The sequence below is a fragment of the Amphiprion ocellaris genome, chromosome 19, assembly GCF_022539595.1.
Source record: "Amphiprion ocellaris isolate individual 3 ecotype Okinawa chromosome 19, ASM2253959v1, whole genome shotgun sequence".
Lineage (NCBI taxonomy): Eukaryota > Metazoa > Chordata > Actinopteri > Pomacentridae > Amphiprion > Amphiprion ocellaris.
This window is the reverse complement of record NC_072784.1, coordinates 4,706,973-4,725,939: the sequence shown is the minus strand read 5'-3', so window position 1 is coordinate 4,725,939 and position 18,967 is coordinate 4,706,973. Positions and strand designations below refer to the sequence as shown.

Sequence of the window (18,967 nt, the reverse complement as noted above, 5' to 3'; positions counted from 1 at the left end):
CAACACTCAGCTGCCTCAGACCAGTTTGAATGTGGGTGAACAACTGCACAGAGCATTGTGTTTCATCTGCCTCCTCTCGCACATCGACTGTAAAGCTAAAGATGATTTAAGTCGCATCTAAAACGTTGACCTCAAACCTAAACTGCTCACTTTCAGCACTCTGCCTTCCTCTTTACTTCATTGTCTCGCATTAAGCTACATCTGACTTCACTTCTCGCTGCTCTTTCTTTATATCTCGCCTCTTTATGGTTTGCCACCTCTGATCAGACAGCATTCCCTCTGCTTCTGTTTAATACAGAATGGGGCGTGCACGGAGCCTCGAGCTATGATCCAGTTATGTAAGAAGAAAATGGTTTTGATCTTAGTACTTCTACTTTCATTCTTCTTCTTTGATGGAACCAGTGTTTTGTTCCGTCTCTGTAATGATCATGTTTAATGTGCCGTATTGTAAGTTCAACAGATCCTGTAATGAGAGCTTCCAGCATCAGATAGTGGACTGTTGGGAAATGTGCCTTCAGGGATGAGATGTGTAAATCATGCCCTAAACTGTATGCTTCTGTGTGCACAAGAGTGTTTGCGTAGAAGCTATAGAATATAGTTAACAGGTCACTTATTTGCTCGTTGTCATCGTACACCTGCTGTAATGATAGATGACAGAAAGCAAATGGAGTTTTGTGCTTCACAGCGAGCAGTCGGGGAAATTCTTTGTCTTCGTCTTACCTGAATCTGACCCGACGACGCAGCCAACATGAAACCTGATGCAGAAATATGTTAGAAACGTCTAGTGCAGGAGTGTCAAACTCTTTTTAGTTCAGGAGCCACATTCAGCCCAATTTGATCTCAACTGGGCCAGACCAGTAAAATCACAGCATAATAACCTATAAAGAACCACAATTCCAAATGTTTCCTTTGTTTTAGTGCAAAAAGTACATTCTGAAAATGTTCGCATTTAAGGAATTATCTTTTTACAAAACATCATGAACAACCTGAAATTTCGTAAGAAAAATAAGTTCAATTTCACCAATATTATGCCTCAGTTTATTATTTACACATTACAACTTCCAGATCACATTGTTTCTACAAAGGAACAAAAGATTTAGTCACAGGTATCTAGAACTGAACAGCACAGTGTTTTACTTTAAAAAAGACAAAAAAACAACAAAAACCAAGACAAAATATTACAAAAATGAGACGCATAATGGCAAAAGCGAGAAACAAAATGCCAAACACGAGACAAACGACACAAAACAATAAAAAAAGAGACAAAAAGTTACAAACAACAAAAAAAATGGACACAAACGAGACAAAAAATGACAAAAGCCAGAAACAAAATGACGAAAACAGTACCCAAAACAACGAATAGAGCAAAACACAAAATGACAAAAATGAGACAAAAATCCCAAACTGGACAAAAACATGAGACAAACGATAAAAGTCAGACTGAAAAAGACAAAAAAACAAGACAAAATATTACAAAAATGAGACACAAAATGACAAATGAACAATCTAGAATTTTACTTTATGATGAAAGCAACTTGTTGTGGTCTAGAAATTATTTTAAATTTATAGTTTTACAAATTTACAATTTGCAGTTAATGTCTTCTCTGTAATTTTTACACTTTGAGGGCCGGATTGGACCCTCTGGAGGGCTGGTTTTGGCCCGCGGGCCCCATGTTTGCCACCCCTGGTCTAGTGTGTCAAACCCGATCTGTGCACTCCTGGGGTCCCCCCCTGCTCCATTTTTTTCTGCTCTCTCATCCCTCCTCAGCGCCTTTACTGCTCCACTAACCCTTTTCCCCGGGCTGCGAAGGGGAACCAGGTAACACGAGAGACCTGTTTCTGCTCTGTTTGCCAAGAGCATCTCTGCTGCCAGAGACAAACAAGAGTGACACGGATGAAGCCATAACCTTCATCGATCCATCCGTCAGCACACTGGCTCACCCTCTCTCCCTCTCTCTCACTCTCTCTCACTCTGTTCCTCTTTAGTTCTCCTTTTCCTCCCTCCTCGTGCATGCTGACCTACTTTCCTCCTGACCTGTTTATGCAAGCTCTGGTGCAGCAGCCGTTCAAGTCAAATCAGGAAAATAAGGGACGCAGCAAAATAGCGCCTGAGCTTTGCTGTTCTTGCAGCGAGTGTCACCTTGGCATGATCCCACGGGTGCTACTGGAGTGACTATTACAGGGAGTGCCACAGTAACCGAACAACTCCCCAGAAGTTAAAAATCCTTTGAGGATGACTATCTTTCTGCTTTTTCTGGATTTTTGTTTTTTTGATTTTTCAACACACGTGGGAATGTGAATTAGCATGTGTGTGTGTGCATGCATGTTTTTGCTTGTGTGTGTGTGTGTGTGTGTGTGTGTGTGCATGCATGTTTTTGCTTGTGTGTGTGTGTGTGTGTGTGTGTGTGTGTGTGTGTGTGTGTGTGTGTGTGTGTGTGTGTGTGTGTGTGTGTGTGTGTGTGTGTGTGTGTGTGTGAGTGACTGAGAGCATTGTGAAGGGCACTGATGTGTCAGCCTCAAAGAGGTGCTTTGTTTGCAGGCTTAGATCAAGTTAGTGCACTGGGTTAACTTCCCTCCCTTTCCCTCCCCCTCTCCTTCCCCCCTCGCTGCTCCTCCCCTTGCCCTTTTTACTGTTATGAAATTGGCCCCGTTTTGATTTGGTGAGAAACAGTTGAAAAAAAAAAGTGTTACCAAATTATTTTATGGACAAATTGTGTAATAGCACCACTGTAATCTCACAATACATTATGTTGCATTGAAATGCTCTGTAATTAAGGTCATAATGTGATCCTTGAGTAAGCAGGTGGTATGGTAGTTGGTTACTGAGTGGTGACTTCTCTAATTATTTATATACAGGCTGTGAACTCCGCCTTTCACTTGCACTCTATTTGAACGGGCTCCATATAGCCGATGAGTCTGAACTTGGGCTTAAACAGGATTACACAGCAGCCTTTTCTGTGTTAATACAAAGAATGCAGTGGGACTTGGTCAGGACGTTGGCAGGACAGTTGAGCTGGCAGCAGCAGTCAGAGGCTCAGACAGGCTCTGCACTGGCTTTGTCCTGTGCATCGCATAAAGCTGACTCTCTGTTCAGATAAATGCTGTTTAGCACAGTCTCTGCACCTCCTCTGCTATAAATATTCCGCATTTTACTGGGGCACACCTGTTCAAGTTGTAGCGATAAAAAAGATCCTTCGGCTTTGTGGGAAAGTGCCTCGCTGAACACGACCACGTTTGATTTACTTCAGATTTTTATCTGTTTTCAGAAACCTGTTTTATGTTCACTCGAGGTCGTGTGGAGTGAGTCCAAAGGGAAGGAAAATCAAAGAGGTTTAAACATGAGACTGAAGAGTAGAGGCTGTAATGGGAGAGTGTGTACCTGTGAATGTTCCTGCCAAATGCGAGGCCAGTGTTTGATGGCATTTTCATGCAATAAGCGCGTGTCTATTCGTAGAAGTAGGCCAATGTTACATCAGACAAGCTTGCCAGGGAGTTTTCTGGCCCCACTGGGCAAAGTGTGTCAGTGTGTCACTGCGAAGCTCCTCTCATTGCAGATTAGCCTCTGATGCCAAAAAGAGTGAGTTACCCATGGGGAATGATAAACTCCATACAAGGCTATCTCCACACAATGGAAGCAGGGTGTGTCTATTAATCCTCACCTCCATCTAAAACTCGAGTTTGAGAAAATCCTCATTTTACAGCTGTGTTCAACAAGAAACCAAAAATGGCTTGAATGCTGTCCTGCACTAATTTATTCAGTTTGCTTGCTTATAGTGATTCATTCTCTTATGTCAATCAGTGAGTAATCTATTATCTAACTGGTGATTCTGGCATAAGGTTTCTAGACCATCGTCTCAGTTAATAGGATGACGAGCCAGGCTGCCAGCTTGTAAGTGCTGCCTACATGCTGTGATTGGTATGCTGTCACTGCTGCTTAAAAAGAGATTCTTGGACAGATCGAAGTGATTGCTCAGTTTACTGTCACTTAGCGCTGTCACGATACAAAAATTCTAACTTTGATAAGATGCTTAGAAATACACCGATCAAGCATAACATTATGACCACCTGCCTAATACTGTGCTGGTGCCCTTCTTGCTGCTTTGACCCACTGGGGCATGGACACTCTGGGGATGTCCTGTGGCATCGGGATGGTGGCAGTGAATTCTGTGGGTCCTATGGGTTGCAGGGTGGGACCTACCTAGATCAGGCTGATCCTGGGAAATCCCACAGATGCTCAATAATATTTGGATCTGGGAATTGTGGAACTCCAGAGAGCACCTTAGCTCTGTCGTGTTCCCCGGGCCACTCCTGAGCAGTTTTTTAGGCATGTCAGGGTGTATTGTCCTGATGAGGGTGGCATCTGGCATCAAAGACTGCTGTTGACATGAAGGGTTGCTTGACCTGCAATGTTTAGGTGGGTGTCAAACAGCCACATGAATGTCAGGACTCAAGGTTTCTCACCAGAACATTGCATTATACCAAGATGATCGATGTCATTCACTTCACGTGTCGGTGGTCATAATGTTGTGGCTCATCGATGTATGTTGATACCAGTACTGAAATGACACAGCAAAAACCTAAGGTGGCACACTGCTGCTTATTAAAGGAAAAATCCTTACAGAGATAAATGCAGCAGCACCTCAGTGCACATTTAAGTCACTAATTTACACCCTTTCTCTGGAATTCAGTCCATCAATTTTAATTGGTGTGTTTAATCTTCATGCTTGCGAAGCCCTGATTTTTTAGCAGCTCGTAGTGACGTGAGGTAGCGCTAACAGTGAGAACTGAATTTGCATATAAAGGTCTTTCCCATGTTGGAAAGTAGTATTGTCAGAATACTAAAATTAGGAGTTTGATGCAATTCGAGCCTAAAAACAATGACACTGAAATAAACTACAGCAAAAACTTAAAATATCAAGAAAAGTAACGAGGTAATATACACTACCAGTCAAAAGTTTGGACACACCTTCTCATTCAATGCTTTTTATTTATTTGTATTATTTTCTACATTGGAGATTAATACTGAAGATTAACACTTTTTTGTTTACAACATAATTCTATATGTATTCTTTTATAGTTTTGATGTCTTCAGTATTAATCCATAATGCATAAAATAATCAAATAAAAACCACTGAATGAGAAGGTGCGTCCAAACTTATGACTAGTAGTGTATGCTAAAACACGGAACTTACATTTTTTTCCTTTTTAAAAAAAATGTAATCAAAGTCCATGATGAGCAGTGGATTATATGAGAAGCAGTCATAAAACAAAACTAGTGTGTTTATATGTTTTCATTAAGATCAGCTGCTCCTAATGGGTAAATCCTTGTAGAGTTAAGTGGAGCAGAGTTTTAATGCACATACGTTTTTACTCTTTCTGCAGGAATTCAGATGATCATTTTTAACTGATGTAGCTGATTGGAATAATTGTGAATGTCTGATTTCTAGCAGCTTGTGGTAACAGGAATTACCTACTATGCTTCCATATAAGACCGAGCCAAAATTGCCTCATTAATCTCCATTGGTGAGCAAAGTACACAAAATATATCAGACTTGTCTGACTTATAGTAAAAATGCCAGATTTTATTTTGTGTGTCTGCTTTGTGGACGATCCATGGACATCTCTGGTTCTGTCAGCATGAAAACTGCAGTGTGCTGTCACAAATCAAATCAGCTTCTATTAAAACATTGTTATTTTTAAAGTACCATTACTAGTAAAATGGGGAATAGTCTATTTTTTAACTTTAGAACATTGCAACTCTCAAATATCGGTATAATGTGAAACGCTGCTGTCTGTCCAGCACTGTGGCCTGAAAACGTCACTTGATAATTCAGGGTATTTCACTGTGTGTAACATCAAAACAGAACTACACAAACACAAGTAAAAGAACAGAGAAAGACAGGTCCTTTTCTTTCCATGTTGAAAGTTCAACATTATTTTTATTTGATTTTTCTTGAAATGCTCCCACCTTCCACAATGAACATTAGTGTCTTTACATACATATTCATGTCAAAAGGAAGCGATGGTAATGACCAACCAGACCAACCACCACCCATCTCTAAACACCACACTGTCCTCGCCTCTGTGTTTATTTTTTTTAATCCTTGTCTTTTTCATAAAACCATCAGCAAAAACCACAAACATTACTGATTAATACACACTGAAAAGAGGGGAGGGGGAGGAGGAATGAGGCAAATACATGTCATCACAGTCAGTAGGAGAAAAGACACAGTATAGAGGAAAACAGAACGTCACCTTGACTTAAAAGAGGATATAAAAGCAATGAAACAAACATTACAGTGTTGTTCGAGGGTGGGGGAGAACTTTACATTTATACACAAGCACCAAAAAGCCAAACGTGGTACACAGACTTTTGTTAAACTTGGATCCAGTGAAGGCAATTCATCACTGCCCAGTAGCAGAACTACCATGAGAAAGGGATGAAAAACCCCTGAAATGATAAATGGAGGCACATGGGAAGCAAGGGAAGGCCCTCTGTTGATTAATATTAGCTCAAGCTCATTAATTTTAACTCTGACTCCCAACTGGAGGGTTTTAGAAATTTGGCATTGCATCAGTTTAGCTATCAAGGATCTAAAATGGGCCTTAAGGGCTGTGTTTGGTCACACTACAAAACCACGATTCATGACAATAATAATTAACATCAGCTGTGGAGGGCTCTGTTCTTAGGTTCTTACACAAGAGGAACTTATTCAGTGCACTGTAGTGTGTTTACATGAATGTGACTTCATTCCTCTTGCTTCTGCCCCCAAGCATCCCATGCCTGCATTGGAAGTTCAAACTGAAGGCTGCAGTATGTATCTAAAAAGGTCTGTACACATTCTCCGTCTATGTCCCTGTGGGCTTTTCTACAGTGATGGGCATGTGGAGAGGAGAGAAATAAATACACTGGGCCAGTGAATGGTAACAACATCAAGATATGGTTGATAAAGCTCAAATAAACTAAAGGCTTATAGCCTGCAGCTGGTGTAGTCCACCAAATATTTAAAGGCTGGTTAAAGGTTAATAAATCCAAACATTTTAATGAGGCCATAGCCTCAGGAAACAACTTGTTCTTCATTCAGTGCTGTTGGCGCTCCAAACTGGACGGCCACTTCTGTGTAAACAGGGCATTAACTAATGATTAATGCTAAAGCTTAACAATCAAAGAAGAGGTGTTTTAATTTGCAAGGGTCCTGTAGCAACAGTAGACAATGTGGCTGTACAGTAATTTGTAATAAGATGGTCACTTTCTGAATCCTCTTGCAGGTTTGTCGCATTTTTGTTGAATCGGTATTCAAATTTCTTTCTAAAATATATGTTTATAATAGATACATATATTCATATATCACAGTAATATACAAATTAAGTGCTTAAAAAATAAAGGCGATGGCGATCTTTTGTGAAATAATGGAGATGGTTGGGGAGAGCATGGGTTGGTAGAGGTAGGGTCTGGGAAGAGGTATGGAACTTCATATTTGTAGTGTTGGTGCTTCTTTGGTCGAGGGAATGTCCCTAGTGTGTGTTTGCATTTGATTTTAATTAAGGCAGAGAGCCATACATGTGTATGTTTGTCTACAGTGGGATATGTACCAAATTTATAGTACTGATAAAGCTTGAAATTCTTATTTTTCTACATTCCTTTTTGCATGTTATCAAAATGTGCTTTCATTGATGTACTCTGCTGTATATTGTTGGATGACAAAAGTAGAAAAGCCGGCAGTTCCATTCCTCCTCTCATCACATAAACAAAAGTGCTTCTGTAAGTATGGAGAGGATGTAAGAAATGACAAATCTGTACAATATATACAAATATGATACAGCCCTACAAGATGTCCAGCCTTTTTGGTGACACTGGGGTTCAGGGGAAAAGCCCAGTTTCTTGTCACAAGGGCTTAAAGGAGGGGATTTGATTATAGGGCAAAGGCATGATGGCAGGGTATTTCTAAGAGGAGAAAGTGTCTCTCTCAGTTAAGTTGTGACAAGTCCTAAAAGTGGCCAGTCACCTAATCTCTCCTCTTGTTCCGTCGTGCACCTGTCTCCTTTTTTCCACTCTCTTTCCGGACCCCCTCCGCTGACGCCACCTGTTTACAAGCTCCACTCGTGCTCTCTCGCTTAATGTTCTGCGGTGGCGTGAGGGACAAAGACAAGTAGGGATGCTGGGGGAGGGGAGGCGGCGTGGCAGAGGGAGGAGTGGTTGGGGACTCCTGGCCGGAGCAGTGTCCGCCGCCGCTGCTGCCGGTGCTCATGGCCCGGTGTTTGAGTCTTAGTTTGTGGGGCAACGCCGTTCCCCTCACCTCCGCCTGAGGATCCCAGCCCTGGGCTTGAGAGCAGCCCTGGGAGGAGGGCAGAGGTGAAGCAGGCTGGTGGACGCTAGTAAGGTGTTGGTTGTGGAAGCTGCTCGAGTCTGAGCCGGATGAAGAGGGGGACTCCTCGTCATCCGTGGAGGCCTCTTTGTCAGGACTGCAGGGATCTTCACTGGATGCAGTGTCCTTGCTCGAGGAGGTTGTTTGGGCTTGGTAATAAGCCTCACTCCTCGGCCCACCCTCGTAAGTTAGCACAGGTGGCTCCTCATCTTGTGCCCTGAGGTATGAATGATGCTGCTGCTGGAGATGGTGGTACAGGTGGTTGACCCCCTCCACTTGTGTTTGGAGGAGCTCTGCAGATGAATCGCCCTCCTGCTGGTGCTGTTGCTGCTGCTGCTCCTGCTGCAGTTGCTGCTGGGGAAGTCGGCAAACTCTGTACACCTGTCTGCCTCTAGCCTCATTATGGCTGTCGGAGAGCTCGTACGAAGGGGAGTCTAATGTCTTCCTCTCCAGCTGCTTTGTCACCTCAGCCAGTGTCTCTGTGGAGCTCTCTGTAATGGACTGGGGCAGCTGGCCAACGCACATCTGGCTGCTGCCGCTGCTCTGCTTCTGGGCTGCCTGCAGATCGACGTCCTGGGCCCTGGTCAGGCTGTCCACAGGATAAGAGGCACTGCTGGCGCCGTACAGAATGACGCTCCTCTGGGCAGCAGGTGGGTGAGGGGCAGCCTGGCTGACAGTGTTGATAGAGGTAACAGGCTCCTGATGGGGTTGTTGGTGAATGTGGTGCTGCTGCTGCTGTTGTTGGCCGTGATATGCAGCCTCCAGCTCCTGAGAATGCTGCTGGATCTGGTGATGTGTGGGGACAGAGGCCAGCCCACGGTGGATGTTAAACATAATCTGGGTTGTGGTGCCGTTGGCAATATCCATCTCCAGCCTGTCACCTTCCTGTTTGATCTCAAAGGGGATAGGCTCTGGACTGTCCCTGGAGGAACCGTCGGACATGTCGGAAAGGGAGCCACGTGGGGAGTATTTCACCAGCTGCCGGTGACCCTCGCCGCGTCCTGATTGCTCTGTTTCAGAGGAGTCAGAGTTCATCATCACCTGAGAACCACTAGAGTAACCACTGGAGTAGTACTGATTGGAGGAGGAGGATGAGGAGGTGCCTCCGTTACCTGTGCTGCTGCTCCCACCAATTTGCTGGCTCTTTTCAATGTAGGAGGCAGTGCTTATAAGGCCAAAGCGCAGCTTCAGTTGGAGCAGCTCTGTCTTGAGCCTCACATTCTCATCATTCAGTGCAATGACGCGGTTCTCCAGAACCATGTCATTGAGACGTCGCTTCTCCCGGGAGCGCTTGGCAGCCTCGTTGTTCTTGCGACGTTTCTCCCAGTAGGAGGCATCCTTCTTCTCATCAGATATGAACTCGCGCTTTCGCCTGCAGGACATGTTGGGTTTGGGTTTGATAAGACGCCCTAGGCGAGTTGGAGTCCCTTGGATAGGAGGAAGAGACTCTTCATAACCGTTGAAGGTGTCAAGGCAGTTTAGGTTATTCCCTGAGTTTTTGTTTAATTTGAGAGCTGATGTCAGATTTTCCATTCTTGTCTCGTGGCAGCCAGTTTGAAATGCTTATAGGATGACTGAGTATAAAAATTAAGTCAGATGTCAAGGGGTGGTGATGACAACACCTTGTCTTCCAGAGTTCTCTGTTTATTGCAGGTTTGGTGTAGTTATGCCAGGAAAGGACTTATGTGTCCAACTTAGCCAAAAAGATAAAGAACAACTGGAGCTCAGCATTAGCAACCGTCATTTATCCACTGGAAGGGTTCTCAGTTCAGAGTCAGGACTCCTAAAAGTAGGTGAATCAGGTCAGTCTTCCGATTTCCTCCTTTATTTACTCTTGCTTTTGTTGGTTGTTAAAGATTTAGCATGAGAACAGCACACTGTGCTAAGCTGGCGGAGAAGTGTCCCAGATCTCCACACAAACGGCAGGATGTAGGTCGTCCCGTCTACCTCAGCGTGTCAGTCTCTTGGGGAGCCTCTCTCTCTCTGTCTGTCTGTCTGTCTGTCTTCTCTGCAGCTGACTGCAAGATGAAAAGCTGCAGAGATAAAAACAGAAAAAAAAGAAATGTTAATCCACATGGACTGCTGCTGTTCCAGAATGCACTCTCATATCAGACTTATTTCTTTTACGACATCTTTTGCCATTTCTCTTAGTGTTGTTTCTTAGCATGCACAGTGATCAAAGACACACGTCTACATGTCTACAGCTTTCCTCTGCTGTCTTGACATGTCTGGCCTTTACTGACTATGTCGCCCCTGGCAACCAATGAATGGTTGCTAGTCCTCACTGTCTGACCTTTTGGCCTCACTATTGATCTGATCCGTCTGCAGCCTATGACCCCTGACCTTTGCCTGGCATGTTGATGTTAACTTTTGTGATGTAATGTGGGCAATGAGTTCCTTGCAAGGCTCATGATCCTGTTTCATCTCGTCATCCAGGACTTAAGAATGCGTCTGTATAATGTTAAATTCTAAACATGTCGTAAGATCTGAGCTGCCATCCAATTTTAAGGCACCTGAAGGCAAAAACTACAGACTTGAAATTAGAAATGGCATAGAGGGCAACTGAGGTAAGCGTACACGTGAAATAAATAGTGCAGCACAACCGAAATTACATCAGTCTGAGACATGCTGAGAGCATGAAAATGAGACTACATAAGGATTAGCTCTTTTGGTTTCCCTGATGATTATTTGGGCCAGACAGAGCAAAGGGTGAGTCACTTGAAGAGCCGGTGGGGTTCCCTGAATCCATTTTAGAACATTTCCCCAACATAAAAGAAAAGCCACCGTGGGAGACCTTTTTTTCCACAGAGAAACCCCATCCACAAACACTGCTGAAACACCATAACCCTCCCCCCCCCACCCCACCCAACGCGTTCATCCGCAGAGGAATGTGGCAGCATTCCTCGCCAAAACAACTCAATGCCAAATAAATGATGCAGAGTGAGCAGATAAGGCAGACAAAGGCCTCAGCTAATGCAGGTCAAGGATAAAGAAGCCGAGACTCTGGCGAGAGATTTGGAGGTGTGGGGGCAGCTGGGAGGTGGGGCATTGATAAATATAGGTCAAGGGCCTCTGGAAAAAAAGGGAGGCGGGAGATGAGACATGGACTGGAAAAACATGCAATGTTGCATTTGGGTGAAACACGAGGGTGGCCAGACAGCCTCAAAACAATGGAGATGGGTGCCTCAGAGCTGAAAAGCTCCAAGGAGTGCCGTGTTATTTTACGAACCGGTATGACTTTACTCAAAACAAACACAACCTTGCTGATGTTAGGACACAGCAATGAAAGTGATTCTAAATGCTTTATTTTGTTTTTAGCGCTGTTCATGACATGACTCTATGAATGGAAATAATGGTTGGTCTGTTAGTCCATTACATAGATCTAGACTAAAAAATAACCTGTTAGAAAGAATGCAGTTTTAGGACACACTTCTCTTTTATTTACAGTTTATAGCTATATGCCACACTATAGAGATAAGATGTTTGTTTGTTTTTAAATCCCACTAACACTTCCCGAATCAACCTCAATGAATGTCATGCATTACTCATACATTACAGGAAAGGTTCCAGGAGAGACTCTTCGTGGAAAAATAATTAGGTCACATGTGCAGTTATTGCTCTTCCACATGACTTGTCATTTTTAAGACAGCAACAAACAAAGACTCTCTCTGCACTTAGATTGCCATTAACCTTTACCAGCTGATTGACTGAAGCAGTGAAGGTTGCACACATCAAACTGTGTCAAAAGTCTCCCCAAGCACATGTATTGGTGTTCTATATTTTAATGCATACATAATAATACAGCGGCAGTAATCCCATACATTTCAAAAGCTGCAGTAATTGTGTGTTACTACAGGACTAGACTGTCTGAATCTGTAAGCTCATAATCTAGCAAGGTGTTTGCACCGATTATACTCTGGTCTTCCACTGGATCTGACATCATTACGTAACTCCTCACAATAAACATGTAGATTTTAGCCCAGATTATGGGCTAAAATGGCTTTCCTTATCTCTCATATACATACAAAAGCAGACTGAATTTTTTTGAATTTTAAAAATGACTCTCCAAAGAATCAAATCTGATTTGAGAATCTGTATTTGTTGGATAAAAGGTGCTACCGTCTGGAGTCTTTTTTGTTTTCTTTTTGCTCTGCTAAATGGTTTAAGGTCATCTTTGTCAGCCTTTGACATGTGGCTGCTGGGCACGAGAGAGAAAAGAATGGAGGGAGAGACTTTTTTCTCGGCATGTCCCACTGACCCAGAATCTGTGGGCCGACTGCACTCAGTAAACACGAGTCGAGGTGCCATCACTGTACGACTCGCTGGAATATAGGTCAGCCCAGCGGTAGAGAGGTGAAGCAGCGAGAGGTTCAAAAAAGACGACTTAACAAAAGAGAAGGGAGTGCACAATAAAGAATCATTGAGAAATAGAGCATTGTCTAAATGTAGACACAGGTGAGAGCAGGAGGAGCGGAGACAAAGAAATGAAGGGAATCAATGAGGGAGAGCTAAAACAAAGAAAGGCATGGAGAGGAGATTATACTGTAGCTGGGTGGGGGGGGGGAAACCAGTGGCAATTGCGACAGTGTTGGTATTGCATCAATAGAAGGAATGTGTCACCCATAGCAACAAAAAGGGGGAAACAGAAGGGGCAGCCAATCATATCAGACTTTTGCTCCCTTCTTCTGAAGCAACGACCAAAAGCAAATGGTGAGAAAACAGTGTTCCGTAACAAAAGGAGGGCTGATTGACGTCACAGAGAGCGTATATTCCATATCTCTCCTACCGTCAGGAAGAACTAGACACATGAATGAACCCTTGTCTATAATTAACTCACAGTGGTGGTGGCTCTTGCTTTTTTCTGTGCGTCTGTTCACCTCTCACTCTGTAGCACCCCTTAACATCCAACCGTGTGAATGAATCATATAATAGGGTATTGTGGCTCTCCTTCACAGATCAGCCAGTCATGCATTTCATTCAGCCTCTCTGTCATCAAAATTACATTTCCAAAGATGCTTTAAGCCCTAAGCAGCGTGACATTTTACTCACCAAGAGCAAGTAAAAATGCAGCTATTGTATTTGCATGCATTTAAAACACACTTTCACGTGTGTAATTCTCCAGCTCAGATATACAAATATATCTCACCGAAGCAAGCAAACGTGCTGTGTGCTGCAGCTCTGCTCCTATGCACACATTTCCTTGACCTACATTACTCTTTCCAATCTATCGCATATTCTTTACGTGTCATCGCTAGGTCTCTGTGGCACTTGTGGAATGATAGCACAGTAAAAGAATCCAAGTTGCACTCGCTCACACAACCACAGGGCCCACACCGCAAAGAGTCTAAATGTGGCAGCGAGCTTTGGAAACAGTGGACCGAGTTCAAAAACCCCATGCACGTGTTTCTGTGGAGCGTTTCAGGAAGTGGGAGCAGACCTAACATAAAAGGAGAAGGGGGCAAATGCTTCAGAGAAAAGGAGAATGATGAAACTGCTGCTCCCCCTCATCCCACCCTTTCTAGGAAGAATGCAACGTATGGCACGTGGTGCAGGGTTGGGGGTCAGGGGAGGGGTGTGTTTGAATTCCAGGTCTAGGGGGGCTGACTTTATCTTCCCTGAAGACTTGGGCAGAATGCCAGCAAGGCAAGGCGGAGCCCTATCCGAGCTAGATCCTTGTTCCATTAACGCAGGCCATATCACCCTTCTCTCAAAAAGAAAAAAAAAAAAAGCAGTGACTCAGTCCATGTGTTGCACCAGTCACATGTGCTCCCTTGGCCTACTAAATGCTGTAATTCGCCTCTGCTGGCTCCAAACCACAGCACAATAACAAAGCAAGGCCCTCATCTTTTATCATCTTACATGTGCCAGGAAACCCCGGGAAAGTCAAGAGGCCGCAAAGTAGGCCAGGATGGAAACTGCACCGTGCCTCTGACCATGATCTCCCCTCCCACAGTTTAATTTAGTAAAGCTGGATGCAGGCAGAGTTGTAATCAAATCCAAGAGACCACAAGGCAGTTGTCTCAGTAGGTCATCTCAGTGATGCAATAAGGTTGAAATAAACAGAGAAGTACTTTTATTTCATAATTACATACATTTAGAAATGATATTTATTTAGGCTGCAGGGCTTTTGTCCCTGTGACACTTTTCTATTTCTGCATGACTGTCTCGTTTCTTTGTTATGGCGGGGATTTATTCTGGTGGGGTTCTGATTCTGCCTTTCTAGTCAGCGGCGGTTGTGCGCCTCATCCCCTCCTCCCACAGGACTGATGTGACCTACATTCATGGCTGGCATAGAGACCCAGTGTGTACGCCAACCAATTGGCAGCGGCCGCTCCGCAGCAAAGCGCAGCGCTGCATAGCCGCAGACTATGGGTTTCCGTCGATTGCATAATCTGCCTCTTTCTTTAATCCATTTTAATTATTTAATTCATTTATTATGCAACCTGCAACCTATGTTTCCCTCACGGTATAGCCTAGTTGTGTACCTGATGTACAGGTGCGCCACGCCACATGCCAAACTTACAGTGCGTAAAATGCGCACAAGTCACTCCACTGAGGAGAGAGGCTGTGCTGACACTTTCAACATGTTTTTTTTTTTTAAATCTATACCTGCAACACTTGTTCAAGCTATATAATGTTCAAAATACATCCATATAAACTTGGCAAGAAGCAAAAACAAAGACCGAAGTTTGATTTCTCCACACACAATGTCAAACATCACATAAAATTCCTAAAGTTGCCTATATGACGGCGAGTAATGATTTTACTCCAGAGACAGCAGCTGAATTGCAGCCAAGCAGAGTTGTTGTGGCTCCTGAAGTTCAATTAAAGGCCATAATGTATTGTTTCAAACCGCCTTCGGACAGGTAGAGCCCAAAACAAATGCATAAATCTCATCAGGCGAGCGGCACATCGTGAGAATTATGTTACCCCACACGCCTCCTTTGTTGCACTGTCTGACAAATCGTGTTCATACATATTTAATCGGCTCCTCAGTCATCCGAGGCGACTACGCGCATCCAACTATGCCACGAAATTCACCCACAAAAACAAAACACACACACACACACAGAGCACAGCTTCAGCACACTTCCTTGTAAAAGCACTCCTATTGTAGCTGCCAAGAACAGGAGCACATCTGACCCACATTTGATCCAGATGTTCTGATCCACACCTCACCTCGCTGCGCTCATCGGAGTCCGTGAACTTCACCATTCCCTCATCCGCTTTTAGAAAGGGCTAACATTCGCCAGCTCCCACCGGGGGCTGTAAACAAAAGAAGCGAAGCGAAACGTCCACATGTATCCGGAGGATCATGCCTCGTTCGTGCGTGTTGTCGGTGCGCTCCGGTCTGTGTTGTGGCTCCTTCAGAGCGCCAGCACACTAAAGGGTTAACCCGGAGGGCTGCACAGCCGCGTTAACCTTTACAAAGAGCTGCTACACGTGACAGAGAGAAGTGTGTCCTCAGAGCCTGCATGGGATTTTTCCAGTTGTCTGCATGGACTAGCCTACTAACCTAAAAGAAACCGGGTATAAATAAGTGGCTGCTAGGAGTCACTGCAGCAGAAAAACCCCACACTGAAAGCCACTGGAAGAATAATAACTCTCATTATTGTAATAGTAATAATTATTAGATGTTTTATTCATAATTTTGGCGTGGTTGTTGCAACTACTAATATTTCATATTAGTAATATTATTATTAATAATACCTCATATGGGTAATATTATTATTAATAATAAGGATTATTAACGTCATAATAATAATAATAATAATAATAATAATAATAATAATAATAATAATAATAATTAAAAATAGTAATTTTGTTGTAAGTATAAAACGTGGTTGATGTCTATTGATAATAATCTATAATAATAATAATAATAATAATAATAATAATATAGATAATAGTAGGTTGCTATATCTGCACACTTAAATAACTGGGGGTCACGTGTGTTACGAAATCCGACCTATGAGATAAACACACCACACTGTCCCCCTAAAAGCACCACCACCACCACAATAATCCCGCAAATACACAAAATGACTGTCTGCGCCGCGGCACTGTAACACACCAGCAGCGATGCGTCCTTGGCACAGCTCCACAGCACCACCGCTTCTCCAAATCCATCACCTCTTGCGCGTTTTCCACCAAAACGCGCCACAACCGCACCTTTTTTTCTTTCTTTCTGAAGGAATCCCATAACCTCTGGCTACCCCCTCCCCACCCTCACTTCCTCCCACCCCTTTCCTCTCTCTCTCTCTCTCTCACACACACACACACACACACACACACACACACACACACACACACACACAAACACACAGACCCTCACATAGCTCCATCGAAAGGGGGGAACCAGCCTCGCCTTGACATTGAGCATGCGAACACCAAAACAAACAGACCAGGGGCCTCCTCACATGAAAAAACGCCAGCAAATAGAATATTTAAAACAGCGTGTATGTTATTTTGAATATATGATGATAATAATGCAGCGTTCTAGTTATTAATAATAACTTACCCTTTTCGTGTAAATGTACAGAATCCACACAGTCCCGCTCCTCTCCAACAATCCGCTTTTTACGCATCAACCGTCGCTCCGCTGCGTCTCACAAACACGCACCACTTTCAAAACACCGGCTCTCCGATTAGTGCAGGTATATGCGAGGAGTGTGAACACAGTGCCTTGTTTTAGTTGCGCTCCTCATGTCATGTTTGCTCCAATTCCTCCCTCCCTCTTTCTCTCTCTTTCTCTCTCGTTTTTTTTTTTCTCTCTCTCTCTCCTATCGCTCTCTGTATGTCCTTCTCGCTCGCTCCTTCTCTCTGAGTCTCAAAATGTATGTTAGTAGGTCAGTTGTTGCATAACAGGACGCTTTGGGTGCCGAGTCACGTTTTTTGTTTCTCTCTCGGCTCTGCCCCCTCCCTCTCTCCGCGCCTTCAAATCCCGTTGCAGGAGAGGAGATGCAGGGGAGCGGAGGGGGAGGAGACGAGCCTGAAGGGGGAGGGACCAGGCTGGGAGCCAGCCTCGGTCAGATGGAGGCCTGTGATACATATAATAAGGTTACTAGACATTTAAAAAAAAAAAAAAAAAAAAAGAAAGTAGCACACTGTGGAAACACACACAGAAACAAGCCACGAGCAGAGATCCGGGGGTTTGTGGAAAATCAGATTCTCATCCTTGGCGCAGTGACCGAACTGTCCAACAGGTCCATGTGACTTTCTGAGAAATATTTGTTTCCCCTTCTGCTTGGCCAGCTTTAAGGAATATTTTTAAAATTCCTGGAGACATTTATTTGCTTTCTGGCTAGATGAGAAGCCTGATAACATGACCACTGGCTGCAGCTTTAGTTTTGCATAAAGAATGGAAACGGGGAAACTGAGCGCTCTAGTCCTGCTCTAGACCCACTGTAAAACCACAACTTGCCTTTTATATACTTTGTTTTTATACAGATTGAACAAACAGAGATCTGGGTTCAGCTTCCCAGACACCAATTAAACCAAATCCTAAAAGTATTTTTTAAAGGAGATCCTCATGGAGTTTTTCTTACAGTCTAGGATTAATCCATGTCTGGGAAACTGGCCGATGATGTGGCCATGAATGAGCTTTAGAGGTTCTGGCAGGTAGATATTGTTACCATTAGACAGAGTCAGGCCTTTTCTAGTCCGTCTGCTAAGCTAAGCTGACCGGCAGATATAAGAAGGGTATTAATTTTCTGATCCCACTTTCAGTTAGGAAGCAAATAATCCTATTTCCTCAAAATGTGAAACTATTCCTTTAAGTGCCTTAAGTGGGCCCCTAATTGTTGCTCAGATTAAAAGCTTAAACAGCGATGCTCGGTGAGTACTGAAGAGTACAATTTTAGGATATATTCTATGATTTTTGTGACAGTTACTTTGTAGATTAGACTTTGATTATAATTTAGCTTAAAAAAAGAGATTATGACATTTATTTGTTATAAATCCAACCTGAACAAATATAGAATAGCAACCACAACAGGTGTATTGTACATATATAGTATAGTACAGAGGTATTGCAGAAATCGTCTAAATATGTTTTTATGTTTAGTCCATTTAAACTGCTGCTACTGCAGCTGATAGAACACAAATAAGAAAGCTGATGAATTTATTAGTGTTTATTACAGAGAATATTCCATCAGTAACATTAATTTTACTTTGATTTGGCCACAAATTAAAATGATTTCCTTCACTGTGAGACAGTGTCAGACCTATATCACTTCAATACAATATCATGTTTCAGTATATGAAGTTTGATAGTTTTATTGTGCAGCTGCCTGTCATCAATAATCAGCTGCATTGATCGGTAAAATAAATACATAAACACACATTTAACAGTTTTCTACGAGCATTCCTGTCTTACATAATTTCCAGTTACAGCTTTTTACCGTCATGCATTTTTATGTTCCTCATTGCGATTGTTTCATTTTGTGTGGAAGACGAGTCAAACGCTGGGTTAAATTCTCCTTTTTGTGTGACGAGTTTGAAGCAGAAAGTCTGATTTAACAAAGAAAGTTCAATACCACCTTCATACCTGTTAACTCTGACACAGTCGACTCGCACAAAGAAAGCCTGAATATGCTGAA

The 18,967-nt window shown here is 43.3% G+C and overlaps 1 protein-coding gene across 2 annotated transcripts; it reads right to left on the bottom strand.

The window, feature by feature from the left end:
- Nucleotides 1–5,906: 5,906 nt before the first annotated feature.
- nfil3-2 (nuclear factor, interleukin 3 regulated, member 2) lies at nucleotides 5,907–17,255 on the bottom strand. Of its 2 annotated transcripts, none has more exons than XM_023273466.3 (2): nucleotides 16,888–17,255; nucleotides 5,907–10,399 (listed from the first exon to the last, which is right to left on the bottom strand). In XM_023273466.3, the coding sequence occupies exon 2, from the start codon at nucleotides 9,897–9,899 to the stop codon at nucleotides 8,007–8,009; it is 1,893 nt and encodes a 630-aa protein (XP_023129234.2). In that variant the 5' UTR covers nucleotides 9,900–10,399; nucleotides 16,888–17,255; the 3' UTR covers nucleotides 5,907–8,006. The 2 variants fall into 2 exon arrangements, with proteins under 2 accessions (XP_023129234.2, XP_035805511.2); XM_035949618.2 differs by lacking the exon at nucleotides 16,888–17,255 and adding an exon at nucleotides 15,546–15,971.
- Nucleotides 17,256–18,967: the final 1,712 nt, after the last annotated feature.

Excerpts from the sequence above, each read along its gene's own strand:
- nfil3-2 (XM_023273466.3), bottom strand. The coding sequence starts at position 9,899 with ATGGAAAATCTGACATCAGCTCTCAAATTAAACAAAAACTCAGGGAAT.